The sequence below is a fragment of the Zootoca vivipara genome, chromosome 7, assembly GCF_963506605.1.
Source record: "Zootoca vivipara chromosome 7, rZooViv1.1, whole genome shotgun sequence".
Taxonomy (NCBI): Eukaryota; Metazoa; Chordata; class Lepidosauria; order Squamata; family Lacertidae; genus Zootoca; species Zootoca vivipara.
This window is the reverse complement of record NC_083282.1, coordinates 64,163,113-64,188,953: the sequence shown is the minus strand read 5'-3', so window position 1 is coordinate 64,188,953 and position 25,841 is coordinate 64,163,113. Positions and strand designations below refer to the sequence as shown.

The 25,841-nt window shown below is 46.1% G+C and overlaps 1 protein-coding gene across 10 annotated transcripts in view; it reads left to right on the top strand.

The window, feature by feature from the left end:
• Positions 1–25,593, top strand: part of NAV1 (neuron navigator 1) — a 284,649-nt gene extending 259,056 nt beyond the window's left edge. For 6 of the 10 annotated variants that reach the window (XM_060277180.1, XM_060277181.1, XM_060277179.1 and 3 more), the window contains 21 exons: positions 714–862; positions 1,661–1,885; positions 2,854–2,906; positions 3,284–3,307; positions 3,442–3,519; positions 5,118–5,201; positions 5,376–5,487; positions 6,461–6,582; positions 11,342–11,538; positions 11,910–12,072; positions 12,825–12,999; positions 13,582–13,679; positions 13,829–13,924; positions 14,457–14,616; positions 16,030–16,265; positions 16,957–17,108; positions 19,397–19,468; positions 19,633–19,829; positions 20,707–20,825; positions 21,091–21,288; positions 24,816–25,593. In XM_060277180.1, the coding sequence (XP_060133163.1) occupies positions 714–862; positions 1,661–1,885; positions 2,854–2,906; positions 3,284–3,307; positions 3,442–3,519; positions 5,118–5,201; positions 5,376–5,487; positions 6,461–6,582; positions 11,342–11,538; positions 11,910–12,072; positions 12,825–12,999; positions 13,582–13,679; positions 13,829–13,924; positions 14,457–14,616; positions 16,030–16,265; positions 16,957–17,108; positions 19,397–19,468; positions 19,633–19,829; positions 20,707–20,825; positions 21,091–21,288; positions 24,816–24,908 (2,803 nt within the window). In that variant the 3' untranslated portion in view covers positions 24,909–25,593. The remainder of the gene's footprint in view (positions 1–713; positions 863–1,660; positions 1,886–2,853; positions 2,907–3,283; positions 3,308–3,441; positions 3,520–5,117; positions 5,202–5,375; positions 5,488–6,460; positions 6,583–11,341; positions 11,539–11,909; positions 12,073–12,824; positions 13,000–13,581; positions 13,680–13,828; positions 13,925–14,456; positions 14,617–16,029; positions 16,266–16,956; positions 17,109–19,396; positions 19,469–19,632; positions 19,830–20,706; positions 20,826–21,090; positions 21,289–24,815) is intronic. The other 4 variants (XM_060277184.1, XM_035123101.2, XM_060277185.1 and 1 more) reach the window with 3 other exon arrangements.
• Positions 25,594–25,841: the final 248 nt, after the last annotated feature.

Sequence of the window (25,841 nt, the reverse complement as noted above, 5' to 3'; positions counted from 1 at the left end):
ATCCTTGGAAAAGACCCTGATGTTGGGAAAGATTGAGGGCACTAGGAGAAGGGGACGACAGAGGACAAGATGGTTGGACAGTGTTCTCGAAGCTACGAACATGAGTTTGACCAAACTGCGGGAGGCAGTGCAAGACAGGAGTGCCTGGCGTGCTATGGTCCATGGGGTCACGAAGAGTCGGACACGACTAAACGACTAAACAACAACAAGCATTGACTATTAACTGGCCATGTTCTAGAGGGCATGATAAATTGGACAGTATATAAATGGCTTCCATTATATGGCTTCCATTGACTTTTGTAGCTGTGTTCAAATACTTACGGGGTGAATGCATGCACTGAAGCCCAATCCTGAGCAGGTTTACTCTGAAGTAAGGCCCAAGATTTAATGAGACCTAATCCTAAACTAAATGTTCGGAGAACTGTGGCCTTGCTTTATCTATTTTCTCTCATGTCCTTTGGAAAGAGTACCTTGGATGGCAATCTGCTTTTGAAAGCTCTGATTACCTTATTAGCACTGAGTAATCCACACTTTCTTAGCATCACCATTGCTATACAATTAGGAGCTCCCGAGGGAAATTTAGAATTTCGCTTACTATGACTCCAGGAACTGGCTACATGAGTGACATTAAGCCTAAGCCACAACAGTTGTTTTATGGCTCCAAACTCCTCCAGTCTTCCTTGTTTTACTTCTCTCTCCCTTAATTTTGGCAGGTATCAAATCCAGTCCCAGGAAGACGCCAAGGAGAGACGGCACTCCCACACGATTGGAGGATTGCAGGAATCAGATGATCAGTCTGAGCTGCCTTCCCCTCCTGCTCTCTCCATGCCATTGGTTGGAAAGGCACCACTCACTAATATTGGTTAGTTTCTGTTACCTTCTGTTTTCCTGCAGGGGGAACTTTTGGAGACAGGTGTTCTAAGCCAGTTGAAGCTGATGCTGATCTATACTTTCTGAGATCCTTTCCCTTAATTTTCTTTCTTCTGAGATGGCACTGCCAGCTCACCCAAAACCGACTCCAAGGTCAGGGTCATGTCATAGAATCATAGAATCGTAGAGTTGGAATAGACCACAAGGGCCATCCAGTCCAACTCCCTGCCGAGCAGGAAACACCATCAAAGCATTCTTGACATATGCCTGTCAAGCCTCTGCTTAAAGACCTCCAAAGAAGGAGACTCCACCACACTCCTTGGTAGCAAATTCCACTGCCAAACAGCTCTTACTGTCAGGAAGTTCTTCCTAATGTTTAGGTGGAATCTTCTTTCTTGAAGTTTGAATCCATTGCTCCGTGTCCGCTTCTCTGGAGCAGCAGAAAACAAACTTTCTCCCTCCTCTATATGACATCCTTTTATATATTTGAACATGGCTATCATATCACCCCTTAACCTTCTCTTCTCCAGGCTAAACATACCCAGCTCCCTAATCATCGGAGGATGTTATGGGGTGACCTGGTGCAAGTGTTACACAAGTGCAGATTGGCTTGTGCAAGGAATGGTGTATATTCAGTGATCCTACCCCCCTCTCTCTCCCTCTCCTTCCCCCCCCCTCTGGCTGCCACCCCTGAGTCTAGTGAGCCCTGTGTTCCTACACCCCCCACCCCTGCTTCAAGCAGCTCCATCTGACTAGCTTGTCTTCCCTCCCCTCCTTCCTCCTCCTCCAGTGACCCCCACGGCAGCCAACACTCCGAGGATCACTCGCTCCAACAGCATCCCCACCCACGACTCCACCTTCGAGCTGTACAATGTGTCCCCCATGGGCAGCACCCTCTCCCTGGCAGACCGGCCCAAGGGCATGATCCGTTCGGGCTCCTTTCGCGACCCTGTGGATGATGGTGAGAGTCCTGCACCCAGCCAGGAGGACAAGAGTCTCCTCCACAGTAATAATGGTGAGAGGGATACGGTCGCGACAAATTCTGTCTGTCAGGTCTTCTCTAGTGTACTTGGCAGGTGGGCTGGCGCAGCTGTGGGAGCTGCTTCTTGCTTGCAGGGGAGCAAGATGGCATGGCAGAGCTGGGGACGGGAGGTGTGAGTGGGTGAGATCGGTACCTTTCAAGCACTGCTTTCTCCCTCCTGCGCTTCCAGCACCACCATGAACAAGATGTGGGAGGCAGGCACTCTGCCCATCACCCAGTGCTAGCTTGCCATGGGGCAGAGACAGCCACACCTCTTTTTAGGATGTGTGTCTACACTGCATTCGTATTTAAAATTACTCAAAGCTGATGAAGCACTATGCTACATTTGGAATAAAGAAGGGCTAGTTCAGGTGGTGGTAGAACTGATCCCCATTGGGTTGCAGCAGAGAGCTCCCCCAGCCAGGGTCTCCACCTGGGTCATTGCTGATTGTGTGCATGGTGTTACTTAAAGTTCGGGTTTTTTTAATTGTTCCTGATATGCTGCATTAAAACGTAGGTCTTTGTGCTAAAAATAAACATGTTTAGGGAAGTTTTTAATGTTTGATGCTGTACTGTTTTAATTTTCGGTTGGAAGCCACCCAGAGTGGCTGGGGAAACCCAGCCAGATGGGCAGGGTATAAATAATAAATTTTATTATTATTATTATTATTATTATTATTATTATTATTATTATTATATAAACGCCTGTGCTAGCAAAATGTTTTCACATTTCTCTAGGAATGTTGAGCCATGGTTGGGTTGGAATATTGCCTGTTTCTTCCAGGACCAAACGCTCTCCCCGTGTTAACTGTTAAGAGAGCCTCACGTTGACTCTTGGCGTTGTGGCCCCACTTCTTTGTGCACACCTGACCTCTAGGTTCTCCCCCTGCCCTCATGTACACTGATGCCCCACTGTCAGGAGAAGACCCCCTGACACGTGTCTTCTCTCTTGTCTATTGCAGTTCACGGATCTGTACTGTCCCTGGCATCGAGTGCTTCCTCCACTTACTCCTCAGTAAGTTGTGCTCCCTTCATCAGCTGACCTGCCCTGCCCTTTGCTTTCTCTGTGCTGCAATTCCGGCAGGCCATCCTTCCCTCTCTTCCCCCACCCCAAACCCTGGATGTTCCCCTGCCGCAGTCTTTTTGAGGGATGGGGTGCTGTGCCGCTCTTTCAGGGCTTCGCATGTAACCGGGGGGCGGGGGGTGTTGCGGTACAAATAAGCTGTTGCCGTGTTGGCACAAGGAGTGTGGTGCATGTGGAAAGATTGCAGCGGAGGTGCTAGCTTCTCTGCATGGCTCCTCCTCGCCTTTGCCTGTGAGTGCGCCTCTGCGACTTATGCCCTAACCACCTGCCTCTCTCTGTCTCTCCTCTGCCCCACCACGTCCTGCCAGGCTGAGGAGAGGATGCAGTCTGAGGTACGGTAAGATTCTATCTCTTCCTCTCTCTGTCCTCCCTACGGCTGCTTTGCTCTTGACCCTTTGGTGGAGAGCAAAAGGGTCTGTCCTGCTCCCTGACTCCTCCCTATCTTTCTCTTTCTCCCTGATTGTAGCAAATCCGCAAACTGCGCCGTGAGTTGGAGTCATCCCAGGAGAAAGTGGCCACGTTGACATCCCAGCTTTCAGCCAACGTGAGTTGCCCTGTGCTAATCTGCCGCAAATGCTCCTCTCTCATAAACAAAATTTTGAACGATACAATTAAAGTAGCATTCAAAAATACCAAAGAAAAATGGAAGGCTAAAATAAGGAAGGGGGATATGGGTGAAGGTGTTTCGACCAAATAAATAGTGAATACAAATATATGGTGTGATCACATTTTACACAGGGGCTCTGTTTTTTTGGGGGGGGGGTGTTGTTTGCAATTTATATTACTTTTCATATCTTTTATTTTTAGGTCTTATTATGATTTATGTGGAAATGGTTTCAGTTTGGTTGTGTGCTTTCTGATGTGCTTTATTTATTGTTTGTGGCTTTTGTTACATTTGTAATTATGTAAACCATGTCAAGTTGTAAGCCACCTTGAACATGGTTTTTTTTGAAACCATACAGATGATATAGCTCAGTGGGTTGGAGCATGGTGCTGATAATGCCAAGGTTGCAAATTCGAGCCCCGTATGCAGCAGCTGCGTATTCTTGCATTGTAGGGGGTTGGACTAGATGATCCTCAGGGTTCTTTCCAACTATGCAATTCTAGGATATACACGGAAACATGTATACTCAAACCCTTGGAACTAGCCCTGAGAATTCCCAGCCTTCCAGAGACAAAGTGCTGAACCCCTCCACCCAAGCAAGGCAGGGAGCTTAAACCCAGCTTTCTATATTCAGCATGGAATAGGAGCACCCTCCAGTGGACACTCACTGTTTTGCTAGCTCAGTGTCTCTAAAATGTCTTGATCTTGGGTCTTAGAATAAAGGAGGATGATAGATTATATCTTTAATCTATCACAGCAGCAACTGCCTATTCCACTGCATAATGAGTAAATACTATTTCATGCAGGCGTGTGAGTGCAGCCATTTCCTGTGTACCAGAAGTCACTGGATCAGAGCCCAGGGGACCAATTCAAAGCTGCCATTAGAAAGGGGAATAGAATTAGAAACACCATTAGAAAACACCATTAGAACAAAGCTACAGCTTCCCCCAGATCAGAATGGGGCAGCCCAGTATGACTTAACAAACCCAACCTGAATCATTGAGGATCCTCTTGCTAAGGGGCATTCAACTACTCACATGTTTTCGTTGGTGTGTGGCTGTAGGATCCACCAGCCTCAAGACACTGTCCTCACCTGAAACTTTGCCCCCTTCACTTCAAGTTTTACACACCTCCCTGACGGGGACCCAGTCCACTGTGTTGAGAATAACTGTGTATAGAGTTGCAGTTTTAGAGACACCAGCCTTCTGCTGTAGAACCGCAATCCCTGATGGGAATAATGGGTTTAACTAGGAGTTCCCAGTATCAGTATTCTTAAGCAATTAAGAATCTACAGAGCTGCATTGATATGAGGTCAGATTATGTGTCTGTTCTGACTGGCAGTTGCTCTCCAGGTAGTGAAATATCATTACCGTCATGCGCTCTGTAAGTGCAACTGAATCCGTGCAAATCACGCACTTCATGCAGATCATGTGCTCTGCCACTGACTTGTGGGTCCCTCTGATTCCTGTTTTCTTCATATGACTCTGTTCCTTGTACTGGCATGTGGGCATATCACCCCTTATCAATTTCCTTTCCAGGCAAACTTAGTAGCAGCCTTTGAGCAGAGCCTCGTGAACATGACTTCCCGTCTCCGACATCTTGCAGAGACTGCGGAGGAGAAGGTGAGTTTGAGGCAGTTGGCAGGGTCCATGGCTGACCAAGGTGCTGAGGCCTGCCCTACGAAACAGCTTGCTGTTGTTTCCTTTCTCCCACCTCCCCCTAGCACAGGTTTGCAGCAGAGCAATTAGTAAAATATTAAAACGCAAGGCATTCATCAGTTATGCATCACCTTCTAGGACACTGAGCTGGTGGACTTGAGGGAGACAATTGATTTCTTGAAGAAAAAGAACTCGGAAGCCCAAGCTGTTATCCAAGGGGCCCTGAATGGAACAGACATTACACCCAAAGGTGAGCGCAGCCTTCAACACACACTATCCTGGTGGATCTTTGGATATGCAGTTGCCGAATGGTGGATTAGAGACAGGGTCGACAGGATTGATTCCTTTTCCTGCTAGGAGCAAGGGCGGGAGCGGTTTGACATTGTGGTGTAGTGCTTGGAGAAAATGCACTTTCACGGGAGCCAGTTGGAACACACACACTTTTACTGGTCGTTTAATATTTGAAGGGAGGTACAGCAAGCAGCAGCCAGACATAGGGCAGTACTGTGTAGGTTCTATGCCCAACTTCCTCTTTCTCCTTCCCAGCCATGGAGCCCTTAGTAATGAGAGTGGAGGAGAGGTGGGGAAGGCTCATGCTTTCAGTCTCCATAATGTCACAATGACTGTACTTGTGTGTGGCTTCCTCCTCCTTTGTTCTGAAATTGAAGCTCCTGGTTCTATAGATGGGAACAGCCATCGTTACCATTGTGCTAGTGGGAAAAACAGTACAGTGGTAAAGGCAGCTAAGAGTTATACTTCTCTCACTGCCTTCTGGCATTCCACTGAAGGGATGAAATTACAGAGGAGTGGAAGGATGGGGGAATGGTGTCATGGTGGTCCTGAGCACTAGAAGCTCCTGAGTATTTATTGACAAGACTGGACGAGCATGCCCAGGACAAGAGACCAAGCCATCATCGAATCTGAATACATGCAGCTCCTCACCTTTCCTTATGGTCCCCAGATGCTGCCCCTATGTGCTCCTTTCCCTACTATTCCCACTTCCATGGTCCCTGCCGGACCTTAGATAAAAATGTTAGATTTGATTTGAAGTCTAGCCTGGGAACAAAGTACAGAGAATACTTTTTTTTTGCTAGCTGTGTTTGGAATTGAAGCTAAAAACAGAGAGGTGGTAGCTGATTACCTGGGTGCCTGCAAGAGCTGCCAGTCTGTCCACAGGTTTTGAATGCATCTCTCCCCCCCTTCCCTTCCCTGTGACTCTCCAGAGCTGCGTATCAAGAGGCAGAACTCGTCCGACAGTATATCCAGCCTGAACAGCATCACCAGCCATTCTAGCATCGGCAGTGGCAAGGATGCAGATGCCAAGAAGAAGAAAAAGAAGAGCTGGGTAGGTCAAGGAGGAGGGGAAGTCATGGTGGGATCTACGTGGGGGTGAAACCCTGTTGTGTGTCTTGTCACAGTAGCTAGTATAATGGCAACTGGGGTTTCAGAGCTACTTGGCTCATGGAAGTACTATTGACTACTTACAGCAGATTTCTCTGCGAAAGAAACTAGTTTGCATCTTTATTGCTCTTGAGGCCCAGTGGGAATATGCTTTAGCTCCCAAGCTAGATCCACTGGTAGGTGATAGGCGTCACTCATGAGGCCCATTAGACTTAATCATGGTGTGGATGTGGTAGCCTAAAAGGGAGGCAGGGATGCTAACCTAGCAGTGATGGGATCACTAAAAAGAAAGAAAGCTGAGCTGATGATGGTGGTGGTGATTGTTTTTTTTTTTTTTTACAACACCACATGGACTTAAAATGTTTCTAGCATGCTTCAAGTTAAATGTCCTCTTTCCCAGACATGCAAACACCCCTCCAGTCTGAATATCCAAAACATTGTGTGTTTTTGTGCTCTCCTTCCAGCTGCATATTTTGAGTCAGGAATGAGACCAAAGGAAGCTTCCAAGTTTTTAAGGCTCCGCTTAAAAATATCGGGCAGTGGGATGGGGAGTAATTTGACCTGAACCTTATTAGGAACATTTTAAAGTGCATATTAAATTTTAATAATAAAGGTTTTGACTTTTAAAATTAATATTGCCTCACAGCTGGTTTTGCATGGCAAGTTTATTACTTGTGCAGCTGATGTTATTCTTCCTTTCCATTTACGCTAACCTTGCTGCCCTGCCTTTCCCCACTGCTCCCTAAAGCAGAGAGAGGGCCACTTGTGCCCACCTCTCAGCTCAGTAGGTGTGCCATCCTCTTAGGAAGGCTGGTGTAGAAGATTGTCCCAGTTTCTCTGTATTGCCTTGAGCCCCACCCCCCAAATCCCCGCAGCTTGTTACAGGCAGGGAACCTGAGCTGAACGCATGATTAAGTCTTGCTGTGTTCTTTTTTTCCCCTTTCTTCCTTCAATGCTGACCCCCAACCCCTTTTTTCCAGGTGTATGAGGTAAGCTTGGAACTCCCTTCCCCACCCCCACCCCTCCCTTTCACCAGTCCTTTCCCTGTGTCTTACTCCTGACTGGTCACTCCATTGTGTTGGGGACAGCACAGCACTCGTGGAACTAACCATCCCATTTGCTCTCGCACTTGCACTCCCAAGCCACACAGGAGGGGCCACTGCACTGGTGCTGCGGCAGGGGTGGGGTGGGGAGTTTCACGCCCCTTTTTGACATGGCTCTGAATCATAGCTGCCAAGTTTTCCCTTTTCTCGCGAGGAAGCCTATTCAGCATAAGGGAATTTCCCTTAAAAAAGGGGAGAACTTGGCAGCTATGCTCTGAATCTATCCCTAATGCAACCCAGTCTTAACAGCTCTCCGCAAGGTCTAGAAAGTCACTGGGAAAAGGGGTTCCAAGAGTGGATTTTTGAGGTACTCAAGTGGGGCAGTTTAATAATAAGTCATAGCAGCGTTTCTCAACCGCTGTTCCGCAGCACACTAGTGTGCCGCGAGACGCTGGCTGGTGTGCCGCGACGTGCAGCGACGAGAAGGGCGATTTGCATTGTCACGTGCCTGGCGGCCGCCAATACACAACACTGACCCGCCGGAAAGCAATATTTCTCCTCCTCTTTCCCAAAGCTCAGTGCAAATATACAATCCGTGCCACCCTGAGAACTTGTTGAAGAGTGGGGTATAAATCCCTTGCAATTAAATAAATTAATGAATCCACCCTCAGCAGTTTGGCTGCGGCTTCCAAATCCAGTCTAAACTTTGCTTGCATCTCTTTGTCTGTCTAGAGCAGACAAGGTTTTGTTGGGCCATAAATTCCCAGCATCCCTGATCACTGGCCCTGCATGCTGAGAGTCCCAACAACTTCTGGGGGCAGGGATACAGGTTCCCCATCCATGTTCTAGAATTGCACTCCTTAACAGGACACTCCTTTGCATGCACATCTGTTCAAAAGTAAGCCTCACTGAACTCAGTGGGTCCTACTCCCAGGTAAGTGTGTACAGGACTGCAGCCTAAGTGGCCCAGATGATGAGATTCAATGGAGCATGACACCCACCCACCCACCAGTTTCTGCCACACCATCTCATAGCTGCCGCAGGTCAGAGCAAGTCAGAGAGCTGGAAGATAGACAGTGATTTCATGACATGACAAGTGCTCTTTGAAGCCACCTGAAAGGGTAGCAGTTGTTCAAGCTCTGAGACAGCTCTAGTCCCCTGGCCTCTTGTGTGCCCTCAGACTGGCTTGTGAGGTGGGTGGGTGGGAGGGAGATAGAAAAACCCAGTTCCAATAGTGCCTCCACCCATTACAGTGGCTATTCTCCCTGCTACTGTCTCAATACATGTGTGGATTGATGCCTGTTTTGTGTGCATGTTGCATGCTCCGCCTGAGCATTGTTGGGATCACAAGTTGACTATTCCCCTCAAGAGCAAAGCACATGGTTGTGTTGGTCTTGACTCGTTTCTCTGGCTTCTTCCTTTTCTGCAATATTGATTGAACCATTACATGTTAGAAGAAGAAGGGGTGCTTCTCTGTAATCTCTATTCACCTGGATCTTGAGATGCAAGATAAATGGCACAGATCTTAGCATCCCAGACTAATTCCATTCCGTTAATAATTGGGAAAGAGTTGCATATTTTGTGGAGGAGGAGAGCAGCCTGCCATTCTTACTTGTAGGTTTGGCAGGCCCTGAGGGTTGGAGTGCCAAAGGAGAGGTGAGCTATGAAGTGCTCTCTCATTGTATGACTCTGCTGTAAGCAAGTCAGGTTGGGCACATACAGGTTCCAAGTGCACAAATGCCACCAAGTCATGAGAGCTCCTAGTTATAGCACCAATGATCAGAGGCAATATTGCTTGTTGTCTTCCCTGCTGCTATGAGTTCTTAGAATCATTGAACTGTAGAGTTGGAAGGGACCCCGAGGGTCATCTGAGCACAGGGAGCTAGATACCAAAACATCTAGAAGGTGGAGGGAAAGTCCTACCATGGTAGTGGGTACAATCCTTTGTAAGATATGAAGTTATTCCACTCACCCCAGTGGTAAGTCAGATGCCTCTATTAGTTACAGCAGCTGATAGTTACAGCAGCTGATTCCCTGGGTAGCAATTTATTTATTTATTGAATTATGCCCCACTTTTCTTCTATGATGGAACCCAAGGCACACATAGGGCTCCCATCCAGGCAGTGGCCAAACCTCCATAGCTTCAGCAAAGCTGCTGCTGATGAAAGTGTTTGGGGTGGTCCACCTTCTCTCACTATCTACCCCTGCCCCTAGGTTGAGCTATAGGGCTCTGAAAAAGCAAATTGAGTAAGCAAGGAGGGCTTTTGCTCTTTCCAGGTAGGATAGCAGTTATTGGTGTGAGGAGAACAACAGCTAACTTTAGGCTCTCTTAACCTAGTCCTCACCCTCTCCTAAAAATGCAGATTTGCTTCGAGAGGTAGGAGTAATAGATTGTAAGTGGGTGTGTTGCCCACAGCAATCACCCCCTCCCCAATTCCAAAACCTTCTCTACATAGTGGCATGCAGTACCACTATTTGTGTGCATGGGTCAAGCTGCCAGCTATATTAGGGCACCACCACTCCTGCCTATTTAGAAAGATGCAAGAAGCCTGGAACACTCTGGATGAAAGGATATATCCTTTTGCATGACAGTGGCAGCACTTCAGTGCATGGACTCAGCTGGTCGGTGGCATGTTGCACTGGCTATTAATTGTTCTGCATGCTTGGACAAGTCCATGTCTTAGGCTGCTAAACTGCCCTTGTTTCCTTCCATATTAGGTAGTGTAGGATATTGTATTTTACATTCCCACTCAAGATATGGAAAGGGAATCTGGCCTGTGTCTTCCTTCACAATCTTTGACAGATCACTTATCCTTTAGGAACCACAGGCCATGCCTGTGTTTTGTATGTTCCTTGGTTCCTCCTTATATACTTTAAAAGTTCTGCTTCCCCCAAGGGCTCAGATTTTTGGTTACCAACCATGAGAGCTGCTGGGGTTTTTGTGTGTGTGTATGATAGGAATAATCATATGGCAACATTTGGAATCCTTTTGGCTTCCTTGCCAGCAGTCTTTCATAAGTGACATAAGTGACTTTGTGCCCAAGCTATGGAAAGTGGCATGCCTGGAAACAGCAAGTATTGCTTCTGATTCCTTGTTCTGAGCACTCTGGAATCTACTACTTGGTTTCTTGGGGAGCATAATTAAGATGCACTTAATGCAAATTCGATACCTTGTGTCACTTCAGCTTCCTTTATGTGCTTGCATTCAATTTCTTGAAAGCCTGCTCAATAAAGGTAGATTTTTTTTAAAAAAAAATCTTCCATTCTGACAGTGCATGATTATAGAGGGAGTGGGAATTCTAAGTTGCCTTAAAAGTTGTGGGTATGGATCAATGATTAATTAAAACCAGGGGGGTGGCTCTGTGTACATACTTTCTTTAAAGAGTTTTTGTGCTTGGAGAGTATTATTGTAAAAATTAGTGTCCTCTGGGGTGGTGGGGTAGTATTAGAGCTTGGGTGAGAAGCAGACCAAAGGGGAATCCAAGTTTCTGAGTGTCCTGAGAACTACGAACTGTTCACAGCGTGCAATGTAACAGAGGTTAGATGGCACAGGTTGCCTCTGCCGCCTCCTTGCCCCGTGGTGCAGCTTTTTCTGTTTTCCAGCAGTCAGCCTCAGAGGGCTTTTTCAAGCTTTTCTCGCTTCTCCATTTCCCCCTTCAGTTGAGGAGCTCTTTCAACAAGGCTTTCAGCATCAAGAAGGGCCCAAAATCTGCCTCCTCCTATTCCGACATAGAGGAGATTGCCACCCCAGATTCTTCCGCGCCGTCGTCCCCCAAACTACAGCATGGATCCACGGAGACAGCCTCACCCTCCATCAAATCTTCCAACTCCTCTTCTGTGGGCATTGATAACACTGAGTAAGTCCACTCTCCAGGGAGTGAAAGTAGGGATGGCTGCATGGGCAAGCTGCACCTGGAAAAACCTTAAGTCTGCTATGCCTTGTATCTGATCATATTGTACAGTATGCTGCAGGTTTCTGGAACTGTGATATGAACAATAAGAACATTGGGGGGGCACTAAACAGGTGGCTGAGTGACCATTTGCAGAGCACCTTTTCCAGTAATATGTATGCACTGGAAACATCTCGTGCTCTGGCAGGAGAGGACAGCAGTGAGCAAAGATTCAGAAGCAGCATTCCTCAGCTGGGCCAGCTGCTACCATAGTCCTTGCTGGTGCTTGCAGACTTTTCCCTGCACCGTGTCTGAATTTCTGTTCATCCTTTGCACAGGTTGTTCCAGGCCAATGAAGAAGAGGAGCCTGAGAAAAAGGAGGTCTCAGAGCTGCGCTCAGAGCTGTGGGAGAAGGAAATGAAGCTGACCGACATACGTTTGGAGGCCCTAAACTCTGCCCATCAGCTGGACCAACTGCGCGAAACTATGCACAACATGCAGGTGGGCATGATGTGCCCTGAAGAGCTAGCACCTCTCTGAGGCTGCAGGGCTTTGGCTATTACTTTTGGCTATTTCCATGCTCTTGACAGCAATTTTCTAAGCATTTTCTTAGGGTCAATTTGTTTCTTTCGCAAAGAGACAAAGCAGGCTGTGTGAATGCCCTTCAATTGGCCCGGTGCCTGCTGGCAAGAAGACACCACCATGAGACAGGTTACAGAAAAGATGGGGAGCCTGTGATGTTCCAGATATTGGACTCTCCACTCCCATGAGCTCCAGCCAGTGTGGTTGATTGTCAGGGGATGACAGAAGTTACAGACCAGCAGCATATGGAGGGCCATGGGTTTCCCATCACTGGGTTGCATTTGCCTTATCCATTGGAGTGTCCTTATTTCCTGACATTGGTCCAGTAGCAATGTTCTAAGCAAAGTCATTGTTGCAAAGAAATCCCACAGAAGTACATTATCTGGAGCAGAGAGATGGCAGCAACAGTTTCTGAAGCTGAAACAGCTGCTTTGTTTGGGCAGCATTTTGAGAGACAGGCCATGAGCCTTTAAAATCAGGCATCTGCTCTCCTGGTAGGAAAGGGACCCTGGGGTGGAATTTGGCTGTGAAAAACTCTTTCCAATGTCCAACCCTTGGGGAATGCTCCATCTTTTAGGACGTCCTGCTGCAGCCTCCTTTTTAGGCTGTAGGAAGCCTTACTGTTATCAGCACTCTCATTCCTGCCACTGCTGTCTTTTCATTCCCTGTAGCTGGAAGTGGATCTATTGAAAGCTGAGAACGACCGGCTGAAGGTGGTTCCTGGGCCCTCGTCTGTGCCAAGCTCCATCCCAAGTCATGTCTTGAGCTCATCTGCTGCCTCTTCTCCAAGGCGCTCTCTAGGGCTCCAGCTCACTCACCCTTTCAGTCCCAGTTTGACTGATACAGGTATGAAACAGAGATAGAGACACAGAGAGAAAGGCTGATACTAGTTCATTTGCTGTTGCAAAATCTCTGCTTCTGTTTTTTCAAGATATTTTCTTTGTGAAACAGGGATGGGAAAAAGAGGTGAGAAGGAAGACTTGAGATCACCTTTGAATGGGTTGTGGGGGCAGTGGCCTAGTTGTGCCTTGCATCGGGAATTTGGTCACAGTGACATTTGGTCACATACTACAAATACTATGTTGATGCCATTGCTTTATTGACAACTTACTGATTGTATCTTAGTGGGAGAACCTACAAGGGGGTGAGACTAGGTCCAGGGCAAGAGAAGAGGTGCTGCACTGAAGACTAACAGCAGGTAGTTCTTGTGCTGGAGAGAGAGAAAAGATGTATCAACCAAACTTGGGGGGGGGGATGCCCTGGACTGTATAGGGGAACCACCATGGCAGAGTCCAAAAGACACTAAACTCTAGGATTATGGAGGAAGGAAATATTTCACTTTGACACATGGGGATTCCTGGGAATACCATCCTCTGTCAATGGTTTCTACTTCTGCACAGTGTGTATACTTATTTCCCCCTTCTCTAGAGCTTTCTCCAATGGATGGCATCAGCGCTGGCAGCCAGAGGGATGAGGTGACACTACGAATTGTAGTGCGCATGCCACCTCAGCACATCATCAAAGGGGTAAGCATCAATGCAAAAGTGGGGAGGGGCATTATCCAGCTGCAATGTATGGTGTGAGGACACTGCTGAGTTGATCCAGTTGCCATTGTAAACTGGTAGCAGCAGATTCCAAATCTCAGCCGCTTTTATATCTTGCTTTTGGCTTCCAGGACCTGAAGCAGCAGGAATTCTATCTGGGCAGTAGCAAAGTGAGTGGGAAACTGGATTGGAAAATGCTGGATGAAGCAGTCTGTCAGGTCTTCAAGGTGAGATGCTAACAGCAACTTCGTAGCTGTGATATCATCTTCAGAAACTTCATTCCACATTTCTGGGATGTTGAACCAACTTCTACACCTCTTACCCTGTCCTGCATGGCATACATGGTTCTTTCCCCCCTCGTTTTATGCTTGCAGCAACTCTGCAAGGTAGGTAAGGGTAAGTTTATGTAATGGCTGGTCCAAAGTCATCTAGTTATGGAGAACTCCCTTCTCACAGCCTCTTCTAATGACTTCCAGCAACCCAATAAAAACACTTTGGTTTGCCCAGACATCTGGAGGTTTGTGAGTGAGTGAATGCCTATTTCTGTTTCTGTTTTAATTTATTACTAGTGTTGGTGGTGGTGGTTCTTCTTTTAGGTTTGCACTGATTGCTATTTTATTTGGTTAAAAAAACATTGCAAGCTACCTTAAGAACTGTGGTTAGTAGTGGATACTTCAAAATAAAAGTTTCTAACCAGTTTAGCATCAGGTTTACTCCTGAAGTCTGACCTGAACCAAGCTTCTTCTTGTCTTCACTCAGGACTACGTCACCAAGATGGACCCTGCTCTCACACTGGGCCTCAGCATTGAGTCTGTCTATGGTTATAGCATCAGCCACATCAAGCGAGTCTTGGACACAGAGCCACCAGAAATGCCGCCTTGCCGGCGGGGCGTGACCAGCATTGCTGTGACATTGAAAGGTATCGCCACAGCTATCTTGACACACATTTATTACCAGGCCACCTCTGTTTTTCCTTTGCTCCTATCTGGTTCAGTTCCAAGCACGGTCAAAGGGAAGGGTGGAAAGCAACAAGGACCTCTAAATTAGAGAGCCTCTGGAAAGCACTACTGAAGTCAGAAGATGAAGTGGCGAGCTGCTAAATGCAGCACTGGAACCCTGGTCTTCCATAAGTTACTGAACTACAGCTCCCATCGTCCCTGGCCACTGGCCATGCTTGCTGGGGCTGATGGGAGTTGTAGTTCAGCAAAACATCCGGCAGGCCAAAGGTTCCCCACATCTGCTGTAGGTGAAGACCCATGTTTGGCTTTACTGAAAGGAATATATACTGCAGGGTGGCTGCTAAAAATATCAAATGTGATCTTAAGCTGCATTAATAGTGTCCAGATCACAAGACGTAATAGTTATGCATCTTAAGTACATACTGTCCAGTTCTGGGCACCACATTGACAAATAGGGGAGCATTTCTGGAAGAGAGCAGACAGCATGGTGAGGGATCTGGAAACTTCAGTCTTTTGAGGAATTGTTGAAAGGACTGGGTTTATGTAGGTATGAAGATGAAAAGATATTAAGGGGAGACATGATTCTGGTTTTCAAGTATCTGAGGTGAAGTAAATGAGGAGATGCAGGAATTCTTTTTCTCCCTTGCTCCATAGAGCAGGCAGAAGATTTCAGCTAAACATTAGGAGAAACTTCCTAATGGTAATTCCCCCTTCACACACACATTGAACAGACTCTCTTAGGAGGTAGTGGGCTCTCCCTTTACTGAAGACTTTTAAGCTGAAGTTGGGATGCTATTAGTTAGGTCTGCTGTAGCTGTATCCTGCATACAGCAAGGGGTTGAACCGCATGACCTCCTAGGTCCCTTTTAACTAGGATGGTTATAAATATTATTCCTGTAGTTCTGATACAGAGTTGAAATAGGAGTGCCGTATCCCATTTCAGACTCTTTATATAAAACATAATTTAGATTATTAGGATCAAACAGCAGTGAACTTTGCACGTTCTCCATCTTTACATCTCTGTATTGAAAAGGAGGAGGAGATATAATTTTCTCCTTAAAACAAACCCCAGTTCCACATTGCTACCAATTGTGGTTTGTTTTAACAAAACTTGGGTAAAACAAACCTTCTGGCTTTTAAACTTTGGTTGGAACGAATCTCCCAGAACAGAGAGATAGATATCAGACTGCTATAAATGAAGTGGCGATATATTTACTCAAGAAGAAACAGTGTCCCCACATCATGAAAAAACTGGGGAAGATGTTTTTGGAGGAAAGAGCCTACCGTGGCGGAAAAGGGAACCACAAATGTTATTAAAGTTATTAAAGAGTGTGAGAGGGGACGCCTTTTAACAGCTGCATTCTTCTACATAGGTTTGAAAGAGAAGTGTGTGGACAGCTTGGTGTTTGAGACCCTTATCCCTAAGCCCATGATGCAGCACTACATAAGCCTTCTTCTCAAGCACCGTCGCCTTATCCTTTCTGGGCCAAGTGGAACTGGCAAAACCTACCTAACGAATCGTCTGGCTGAGTATTTGGTGGAGCGCTCAGGCCGTGAAGTCACTGATGGCATTGTCAACACTTTCAATATGCACCAGCAGTCATGCAAGGTGTGAAACTCCTTGCCTGGGACTGTCTACTTGGAAATTTCTGCACTTCCACGCTCTCTGATCCCTAGCACAGCCCTGCTTGATTACCTTCATTCCTAAGTCACAGACTCCTTGTAATTTCAGCTGGAAGAACCTTAGGCATACTACTTGCAATCCTTGCTACCCCAACACAACTCTGTACATATCTACCCAGAACCCTGTGAGTTCAGTGGAACTTACTCCCTAGTAAGTAGGTATTATGATAGCAGGTATAAAAGGAATTAAACATAGTGCAAAGCACTTCGTCAGCATGAGCATTTCTGCTTGCCTGATGGAATTATCTACCCTCTGCTCCACCCACACACTGTTCTGTGGGTTCTCACAATCCGCCTCCCCAGAGTCTTTTTTGGGATGAGGGGGAGCCCCTTTATGCTAGCAGAAGTCCTTGCATGGTCTTCCATGGACAAGGCTTATCCCTCCCATAGTCTTCATCACCAGCCTTTTGCCAATGTGGCCCTCCAATCCAAACTAGCCACCCTCAATTCTAAGCCCAGTTCTCAGCCTGGGGAAATCACTATTCCTTATATCCTTACATTCTTCTTATAATAATATGTAGTGTGTGTGTGTGTGTGTGTGTGTGTGTGTGTGTGTGTGTGTGTGTGTATGCTACACACTGATACAGTGACTTCCATTTTGCATCTTTCTTTACCAGGACCTACAGCTTTACCTCTCCAATCTGGCCAATCAGATTGATCGGGAAACAGGGATAGATGTGCCATTGGTCATCCTTCTTGATGACCTCAGTGAGCCTGGCTCTATCAGCGAGCTCATCAATGGAGCTCTCACCTGCAAGTACCACAAATGGTGAGTGATTTACCAATCTCATTTGACGCCTACCTCTTAATAACAATCTTACACTCAAGGATTATTCTGAAACAGGGGAGACTAACCTTTTCCGGGCCAAGGGCTGCTTTATCTCATGGTCAGCCACCCAGGGGCTGCATGTTGAAGTGGGTATAGCAAAAGTGGGTGAAGTTGCTTTCCAAAGGACAACCGCTTTTAATACACAATTTTCAATAGTTTATTATAAAATTCAGAAGAAAATTATGGTTTTTTAATTTTTTGTGTTGTTGTTTTTTAAAAAAATGATAGTTTGGAGGGTGGGGGATCTTGGGATGGCCCCCAAAACTCTTTGGCATCACAGTGGTGGATCTATGGGAGCAATCAGTTAAAAGTTTGTTTAAAATTTTTTTGCGGGGGGGGGGAGTGTTGAAAATGAAAATGGAAACAGAAGGAGAGGGACAAACCTATTTGCATTGGAGGAACCATGGAAGCAGTCATTTTTTTAAAAAAACCAACAACAACTATAAAACATTTTTGTTAAAGAGTGGCAAGTGTGGGGAGGCCACTAAAATCCTTCCTGGGAATCCCGGATACTGTGTTCTAACATAAGAGCACTGCTGAATCAGGTCAAAGGCTGCCTTGTGAGCTGCTCTACATCTCACAAGGTCTGGCAGATGGTGCGGTGCTGTGATGCCCTGCTGTGTATATGGCTCTGCCTATCCTGCCTCAGTGGGGCAGTTGTTGATGATGTTATGGCTTTACTAGTGTTTCAGGCCTGCATCATAACTGTCTCTTGATTTCCCTACCTAGGAAGAGTTCTATGCATACCTGCCAAGTCTCGCACTGAAAAATGCAGGATCAGCGGCGGCGAGGCACCGGAAGTTGCGTAGAAGCAACTTCCGGGTCCGCTCTGACCATGTGTGGGCACCGGAAGTAGGGCAGAGCAGCACTGGAAGTCGCTTCTACGCATGCCCGGGGCCATCTTGGTGGTGGCCGCATGGTGGTGGCCAGATGGTGCCGCTCTGCCCTATTTCCGGTGCCCACACATGGGCAAAGCAGCACCCAAAATGGAGGCTCCCTGGCAGGTAGGAAATCCGGGGGATTTCCGGGATTTTTCTCCATTTAGGAGAACAGCGGGAAACGGATTAAAATCCGGGGGTTTCCCGCAAAAAAACGGGATACTTGGCAGCTAAGGTTCTATGTCATGGAGTGGCCAAACCATGGCACAATTAATATTACTGTTATTTAATGGGCTTGCATACCACTTTTTGTCACAAGTGATCTCAAAGCAATTTACACTTTAAAATAGGTCATATCATAAGTTACAGGACACAATTCAGATAACATGTAAAAATGTCAGCAGCATCAATATTAATAATTAAACCACATCAGCACATGGCAGCAGGTTGTGCATGAATGATGCAACAACCTGGCTTAAGCAAATTGTTTGGATCTCTGTGGGATTGGACCTACCCACATGTAGTTGAGTCATTTAGATTTTATTTGTTTAGCTTTCAAATATTACATGGCTTCAAGCTCTTGATTTGGTCTCTGGAAGGCAGTGAATTCACAATGAATAAGACAAAATTCATTTCTGAGTAATGTGGATTTTAGCCGTAGCATCCCTGCAGGTTACTAGGCCTGCCTTTCCAGCGTTCTTGCTAGCTCAGCTAGGAGCAAACCAAGGTGGCCATGTCTGCATTGTACTGTGGATGGGTGGAAAGTGGCCTTGCCAGAAAAGGTTGACCAGTACTCTGCTATGAGCCCAACTTTTCTTTGGCCAGAGAGAGAGGTTTGTACCCCATTACCAAGAATTTCTGGGCCAGGGGAAAAGCTTCAGATGATATTAAGGGCACAGCCAAGTTTTATTACACATTTATTTATATTCAGATTTTTATATTCCACCTTTGTAGGAAAAGTGCATACTGCAGGAAGTTTGCAGAATTCTAGGCTGGATGAGCTGATTCAGCAGAGCTCTTATTATGTTCTTAATATCCTAAATACAGGACTGTCGTCATATCAGCTTTTGGCACATGCCCGAATCTCAGCACAGCCCTTGTTCTTATTAGCAAAACTTCCCTCCATTTAACTTTTTCTCTCTCCATAGCTCTCTTCCACTGTTTCTTACAGAGTGGGGGAGGGAATTGATATGAGCAAGAGAGATTGTGTTAGTCATAGTCAAAACCACTTCTGGATGTGAGGCAGGCACGGTGTTGAGAGCTGGGGAGTGACAGAGTAAACAGTTACCAGACATTCCCCCCGTTAGGATACATCATCTCTGATAGAGCTGCTGTTCTCTCCCCCGCCAGCCCCTATATCATCGGGACAACCAACCAGCCTGTGAAGATGACTCCAAACCATGGCCTTCATCTCAGCTTCAGGTAAGGGCAACAATGATGATCCCAATGGAGGAGGCAGGATTGTGCTGGGCTTTGAAATAGCATCTCCTCTGTTCCCACCTGACAGTTCCAGAAGCTGTTATTCTGCTATGAGAAGAACTATATATAATCCCTATCATTACTAACCTGCCATCTTAATGCTACAGGATGCTGACATTCTCTAATAACGTGGAGCCAGCCAATGGCTTTCTGGTGCGCTATCTACGCCGGAAGCTGCTTGAGTCTGACAGCGATGTCAATGCCAACCGGGAGGAGTTGCTGCGTGTGCTAGACTGGGTGCCCAAGCTCTGGTACCATTTGCACACCTTCCTGGAGAAGCACAGCACCTCTGACTTCCTCATTGGTAAGTGTTGGATTGAGCTATGCTGGCTGGAGATACTGTCAGGAACAAGGATTGCCGTTCAGGAAACAGGGGACGGATGTTGAATGTTGTTGTTTCCAGTGGTTAACTAATGGAGGGATTCCAGGGCTCAAGGCTGCATGGAAGCTACAATCTGTATTTTGGCATGCTTGCCATTTATTCCTAGTAAATTAGGTGTTTGCTTTTCTCCCACCATTGAGTACATATACTCAGAGGCACTCTCAATTCTTAGTTCAAGTTTGCCATTGCAGAATAATTGCTTGATTTCCTTATGCCAGCATAGGACCACTGGCTGGACTATGGTTCCACCCGTTTGATAAAGGTAGGAGTAAAAAATTAGGAAGTAGGCAGCTTCCTCTTCAGTTTAATGATTTAAATTTTATGGCTCAAATTAAGCCCTTCTTTCTGCTTAACAGCCAAATACTAGAATTTCTCTTCAGTATTTCAGATGCAGATCAGATCCAAGGTACGAATTGGTCAATACCGTAGTTTAGTCATTCCTTTTGGGTTGTTGGTTCCTCTGCCTTGTTTGATTAACCCCTGGTAAGTGACAGCAATTAGGGAATGTATTGATGTATTGAATTGGTATCCTGGTTTCCCTACAAGCAGCTCAGGGTGGCAGAGATGAAGTTGTCTTCACAATCATCTGATTAAGTTTCTTAGACTAAGATAATAGTGACTTGAACCAGGCCAGTAAACCTACTAGTGCAAGTCCAGCAATCTATCCAATACACTTCACTGACTTACTGTATCTGGCATAGCCATGACAGTAATCCTCTGAGGCAAAGAACATTGCATGGGTTTGGTGTTCTTTTGTGGGCTGCTAGCAAATGCTCTCCATTTCCCTTTTCCTTACCAGGTCCCTGTTTCTTCCTGTCATGCCCCATTGGTATTGAGGATTTCCGGACCTGGTTCATTGATCTGTGGAACAATTCCATCATCCCCTACCTTCAGGAGGGAGCAAAGGATGGGATCAAGGTATATTTACACACATCCACATCCCCACTAGCAATGGTGACTGTGCCCTGCACCCATTTGCATGGGTGGATTGCTTAGTTAGAAGCTGCTCTGCTCGAAATTCTCCATCATCCAGTATCTTGTAGCAAAGCTGTTTCTTCAAATGTCATCCAGCTCCTGCTTGAATGTACTGTACACTGAGCTTCCACCCACCCAAAAGATGGAAAAAAGTGCATGTGCATGTGGCTTGTTTTTCAATATTCTTTTGTGGCTATCCCCATTGCAGGTGCATGGGCAGAAAGCTGCCTGGGAAGATCCTGTGGAATGGGTGCGAGACACGTTGCCATGGCCATCGGCCCAACAAGACCAGTCAAAGCTCTATCACCTTCCCCCACCCAGTGTGGGGCCTCACAGCACTGTCTCACCCCCAGAGGAACGGAGTGGCAAGGATACTACACCCAACTCTCTGGAATCAGACCCCTTGGTATGTCTTCAGGCTGCAAAGGGGAGCTGCTGCCAAACAAGAGGCTTTTGAAGGCTGGATCTCTTTGGCATGAGGGAATTAAGTTGGGACCACAATCCACCCTGTTGGATGAGTAGCCAAACTCTTTCTGTGACATGGCATACCTTGCCAACCATTGCTTTGTCGCAACAGGTGTAGCGAGCACCTTGGTTACTGGGGCACAGTTCCTTGACACCAGAGGTTGCTGGATCCTACAGTAGGCTGCGTTGCCTGAGGGTTAGGGGCTTAGCCAAACAAGTACCATATGACAGCTTTCCAGTGACTATAAAACAACACTCCTGTGCCAGTTTGCTTTTATGGGGAAGTAGAAAAGCAGTGAATCTCCTCTTCTCACTCGGAAATCTCCCCTTCTTAGCTTTTGAACACTGTTCTATAGAACTATATGTTCCTACTAATCAGGACCTTGCCCCGCCTTGCAAAAGGATTTCCCCTGCTTTTCATGTTTGTAGGACCCCCCCTCAAATAATTCCATGTGTTGTGTTTCTTGAAGTACAGTTTTTGAGGCATAAACAAGCCAGGTTTTCTGCCCAACTAAGGAATATGTATTCCCCCCACCCCCTCCCATTGGGAGCCTCCCCTCTCTAGGCCTCCCCTCCCATTGGGAGCCAGGATAGATTTAACGTATGTGTGAGTTGCATACATTGAAACTAGTCCTTGGTGTTCTTTCTCCAATCTCAGAAGTCTGGCTGAGTAGGGTTGAGTTAACCCCTCCACTGACTTAATCGTTTCTCATATACACAGAGGGGCGGGTGTATTGGAAGCTTCAAATGTACTGGGAACACCAGAGCCCATTCTAGGTTTCATCAGCTGACCTCCAGCGAGTCTTCCCATCTCACTGTGCGTCCAGCGTGTCCAATGTGTCTCACTGTGTGTCCAGCAAAATCCACTGGGACAATTGTATTGTAACAAAATAAAACTTTTATCTGCAGTGCATTGGCGTCCTCTGTAGGTTACCAATGCAGCATTGTGACCTTTTTAGCAAGCGTAATCACCCTCCACAAGAAAGAAGAGCCTTAAAATGACTGTGCTGGGCAGCACTGCAAGGAAGCGGCCACAGGATGGCATGATAAGTGTAAACCAGAGAAAGAAGCTGCCTCTACATACTGAATGAGATAGCTACATGGGATAGTTTTTAGCTTTGCTGGTGCACGTACACAATGCAGCAATGGCAGCATATATTCCTTTGTAAGCCATGAGGAAAGCCGCTGTGTAGTATATGGGTAGTCTTGAAATCTACCACTTGGGAACCACATTCCTAGCAGCTTTCTACTGAGGGATATTGGTGCAGCTAAGTGTAGGAAATCTAGGATGGGCTATGTTGGGAATCTAAGGTGAGATACCCATGCAGTGAAAGTTGCTGCACACAGAAGCAGCTTAAGGTACAAATAATTTATTGTTGCAGAAGATAAGGCTTAGTAAAACAGTTCTGGACATAGATACATACAGGTTGTAGGCTTCTGCTGATACAGATATACAGTGATGCCTCGCAAGACGAATGCCTCACGCAACAAAAAACTCGCAAGACGAAAGCGTTTTGTGATTTTTTTGGTGACTCACAAGATGAATTTTTCTATGGCCGTGCTTCACAAGACGATTTTTTTTTGTTTTGGTTTGTTTTAAATCCTATGGGGAACCGCGCTTCGCAAGACAAAATTTTCGCAAGACAAAACAACTCGCGGAACGAATTTCGTCTTGCGAGGCATCATTGTATACATTGTATACTTGCATAAAGTGTCTCCATTGCTTCAAATAAACTTCAGCAGTTCAGAACAGGGCAAGTGACTCCAACAGACTGATGGCTCAAAGACAGTCTTCACACTAGACTAACAAACACTACTAAGTTGACATGCATTAATCATTGCAATTAGTTAATGGGGTGACTTGCACTCATGAAGGAAATTATCCCCTTCCCATGCCTAGTTACTCCACAGACTGATAATAGGGGAGAGGTTTAGTTTGGGTTTGGACTGTGTTAGCTAGTGCATGTTCTACTAACATCTCAATCTGTCTGGCCTGGCCTTCTGAAGGCCAAGTTCTGAATTGGAAGGCATATGCAGTTTTATGGGCTTCTTTCTCCAGGGAGGCTTGCCAGGCACCTATGTTAATGTCTTTTTGGTGCCAGGCAAATATCTTTTTATGTTCTTAAGCATTTAAAATCTGATGAGCCTCCAGTATCTGCCTTTATTGCTGTTATTTTATGCTTTTCTTTTCTTATTGATTTGTTTTAATGGTTTTGTTGTAATTAGCTTGTTAACTATCCTGGCAATGCTTTTTGAAGGACAGCATACAAATTTGCAAAGTAAATAAAATGAGAGTATGCAACTGATTTGTAGAGGTTGCAGCTATATTAGATGTGTTCTTTCTTTTAAGCATATTCCTTCTTTGCAAAGACCTTCTTTGGAGGTCTTTAAGCGGAGGCTTGACAGCCATCTGTCAGGAATGCTTTGATGGCGTTTCCTGCTTGGCAGGGGGTTGGACTGGATGGCCCTTATGGTCTCTTCCAGCTAGCCCCCACCCTCTGGGGATAACCATCAAAGCCCTCTCACATTATGAAGTTGAATTAGTCTCCTCCCTGAACATGATTATCTACTCACAATCTACTCAGAAGTAAGGCCCATTAGATTCCATGGGCAGTATCCAACTAATGTGTTCCATCAACACAATGAAAGCTTTGCCTGTGTGCCTCCTAAATCTGTTTTAGGAGTTTCCTCAATCCTCTGGAGCAGATTTGGGGAGCATCCAGGATTGAACGGTGGGCTCCATTTGAAATGGTGGAACTCTTCAGTTGGATACTGGCCCATCAGACTTGACTCCCAGGTTGAGTGAGTGTAGGGTAACAGCATGAAACTGTAAACAACACTTTTTTCTCTGTAAGCAGTGCAGCTTTAAATAACCATAGCAAGTTGTGTCTGACCTCCTGTATGTAGCAGGACAGCTGAACCATTGCCTTCTGCCTTGGTCAGAACATCTCATCTTAACTGGAACGCTGATTATAAGGCTTTATCTGGATTTACTACCTTGGAATCCTGATCCCCAATTATCCTTTCCATATTCCTCTGGAGTGCTCACCAGGGTATGGGGTAGCTTGTTCTCAGGCATTGCAGACTGCACTGCTTTTGCAGAGCTATGTTTATAAAAGGGGGAAAGGTCATAACTCAGCAGTAGAGCAAAAGGTCCCAAGCTCAATCCCTGGTGTCTTGAGGTAGGGCTGGGAAGGACCCCTCTCTGTAGATAGTACTGAACTAAATGGATCTGAATTCATCATTTTCATCATCATTATTATTATTACCACCACCGTATTTTACCTGCCATTCACCCTAAGGTCCCAGGGAAAAGTACAACATTAAAGCACAATATTAAAAAACAGTTTAAAACAACTGGCAATCCTAAAAATACAGTGGGTCCTAAAAATATACACAACAGCTTTCTATGTTCCTTTTAAAAAGCCCTGGGGATACTTTAGCTTCTTGGTTTTTTCTCCCATGCAGATGGCGATGTTGCTGAAGCTCCAGGAAGCAGCCAACTATATTGAGTCTCCCGACCGAGAAACCCTGGACCCCAATGTGCAGTCGACACTCTAAAGGTGACTGGATCAGGATGGGACGGAGACTGGAGTGAGCTGGTCTTGGCTGCCTTTGCTCCTCGTTCTTCTTTGTTTTCTTTTGTATCTGGAACCTGTGGTTTGGAACAGAACACCACAGATGGACGATGGAGGAGGCCGCTTGACCCTCCGCTGCAAGATACTGCTCCCCCACCCCCCCAATGAGTTTGGTGGTAGGAGAATGATGATTTTTATTCTTAGGCTTTTTGCCTCTATCATAAACTCCTGGGCTTTGCAGTATGGCTGGGTGGGTGGCGGTGGTGGGACATGACTAAATCCCTCGATCCAGGGTTCCCAGCATCGGAGTTCCTGTATTGGGTAAAGACTCGAGACCTTGTGGAACTGGCCACTGCATTGTTTGCAGGGCAATGCCAGCGGGCAGGGCAACAGGCAAGTTTTGTGGTTCCCTAACATGAGGATCTTTTTATAAAAAAAAAGTAAAGAAAAGCAAAAACCCAGAAAGGAACCTGGAAGTATCTGAGTAGAAGAGTCGCCGCTGCAGCAATCCAGCTGTTGTCGTAACTGTTTCCCCTCCGGATGCTTCCCTACCACAACAAACATAGGCAAAGGCCTAGGACTGTTAACTCTGTCTTTGTACCCTCCTTATTTAATCTGCATGATCGTCCTTTTACATTCAGACTTCCAATAAACTCTGCATTGTTTTCCCCCCTTTTATTTTATTTTGGTTAAGCTGGGCCATTCCGTTTGGTTTTTTGGTTCTAGGAATTCCGTTTCGGTTTTTAATCACCTGGTACTAGTTTTGCAGGGAGGAGCCACTTGGTTTCTTAGAGGGTTTTTGTTTTTGTTTTGTTATTGTTCAGTTCACCTTTTCTCTGTTCTACCACTCTGTAAATTCCATCATGGTGGTCCCTCCAAACTGAAATTGGTGCTGACTGGATGACCTCCAGTAACC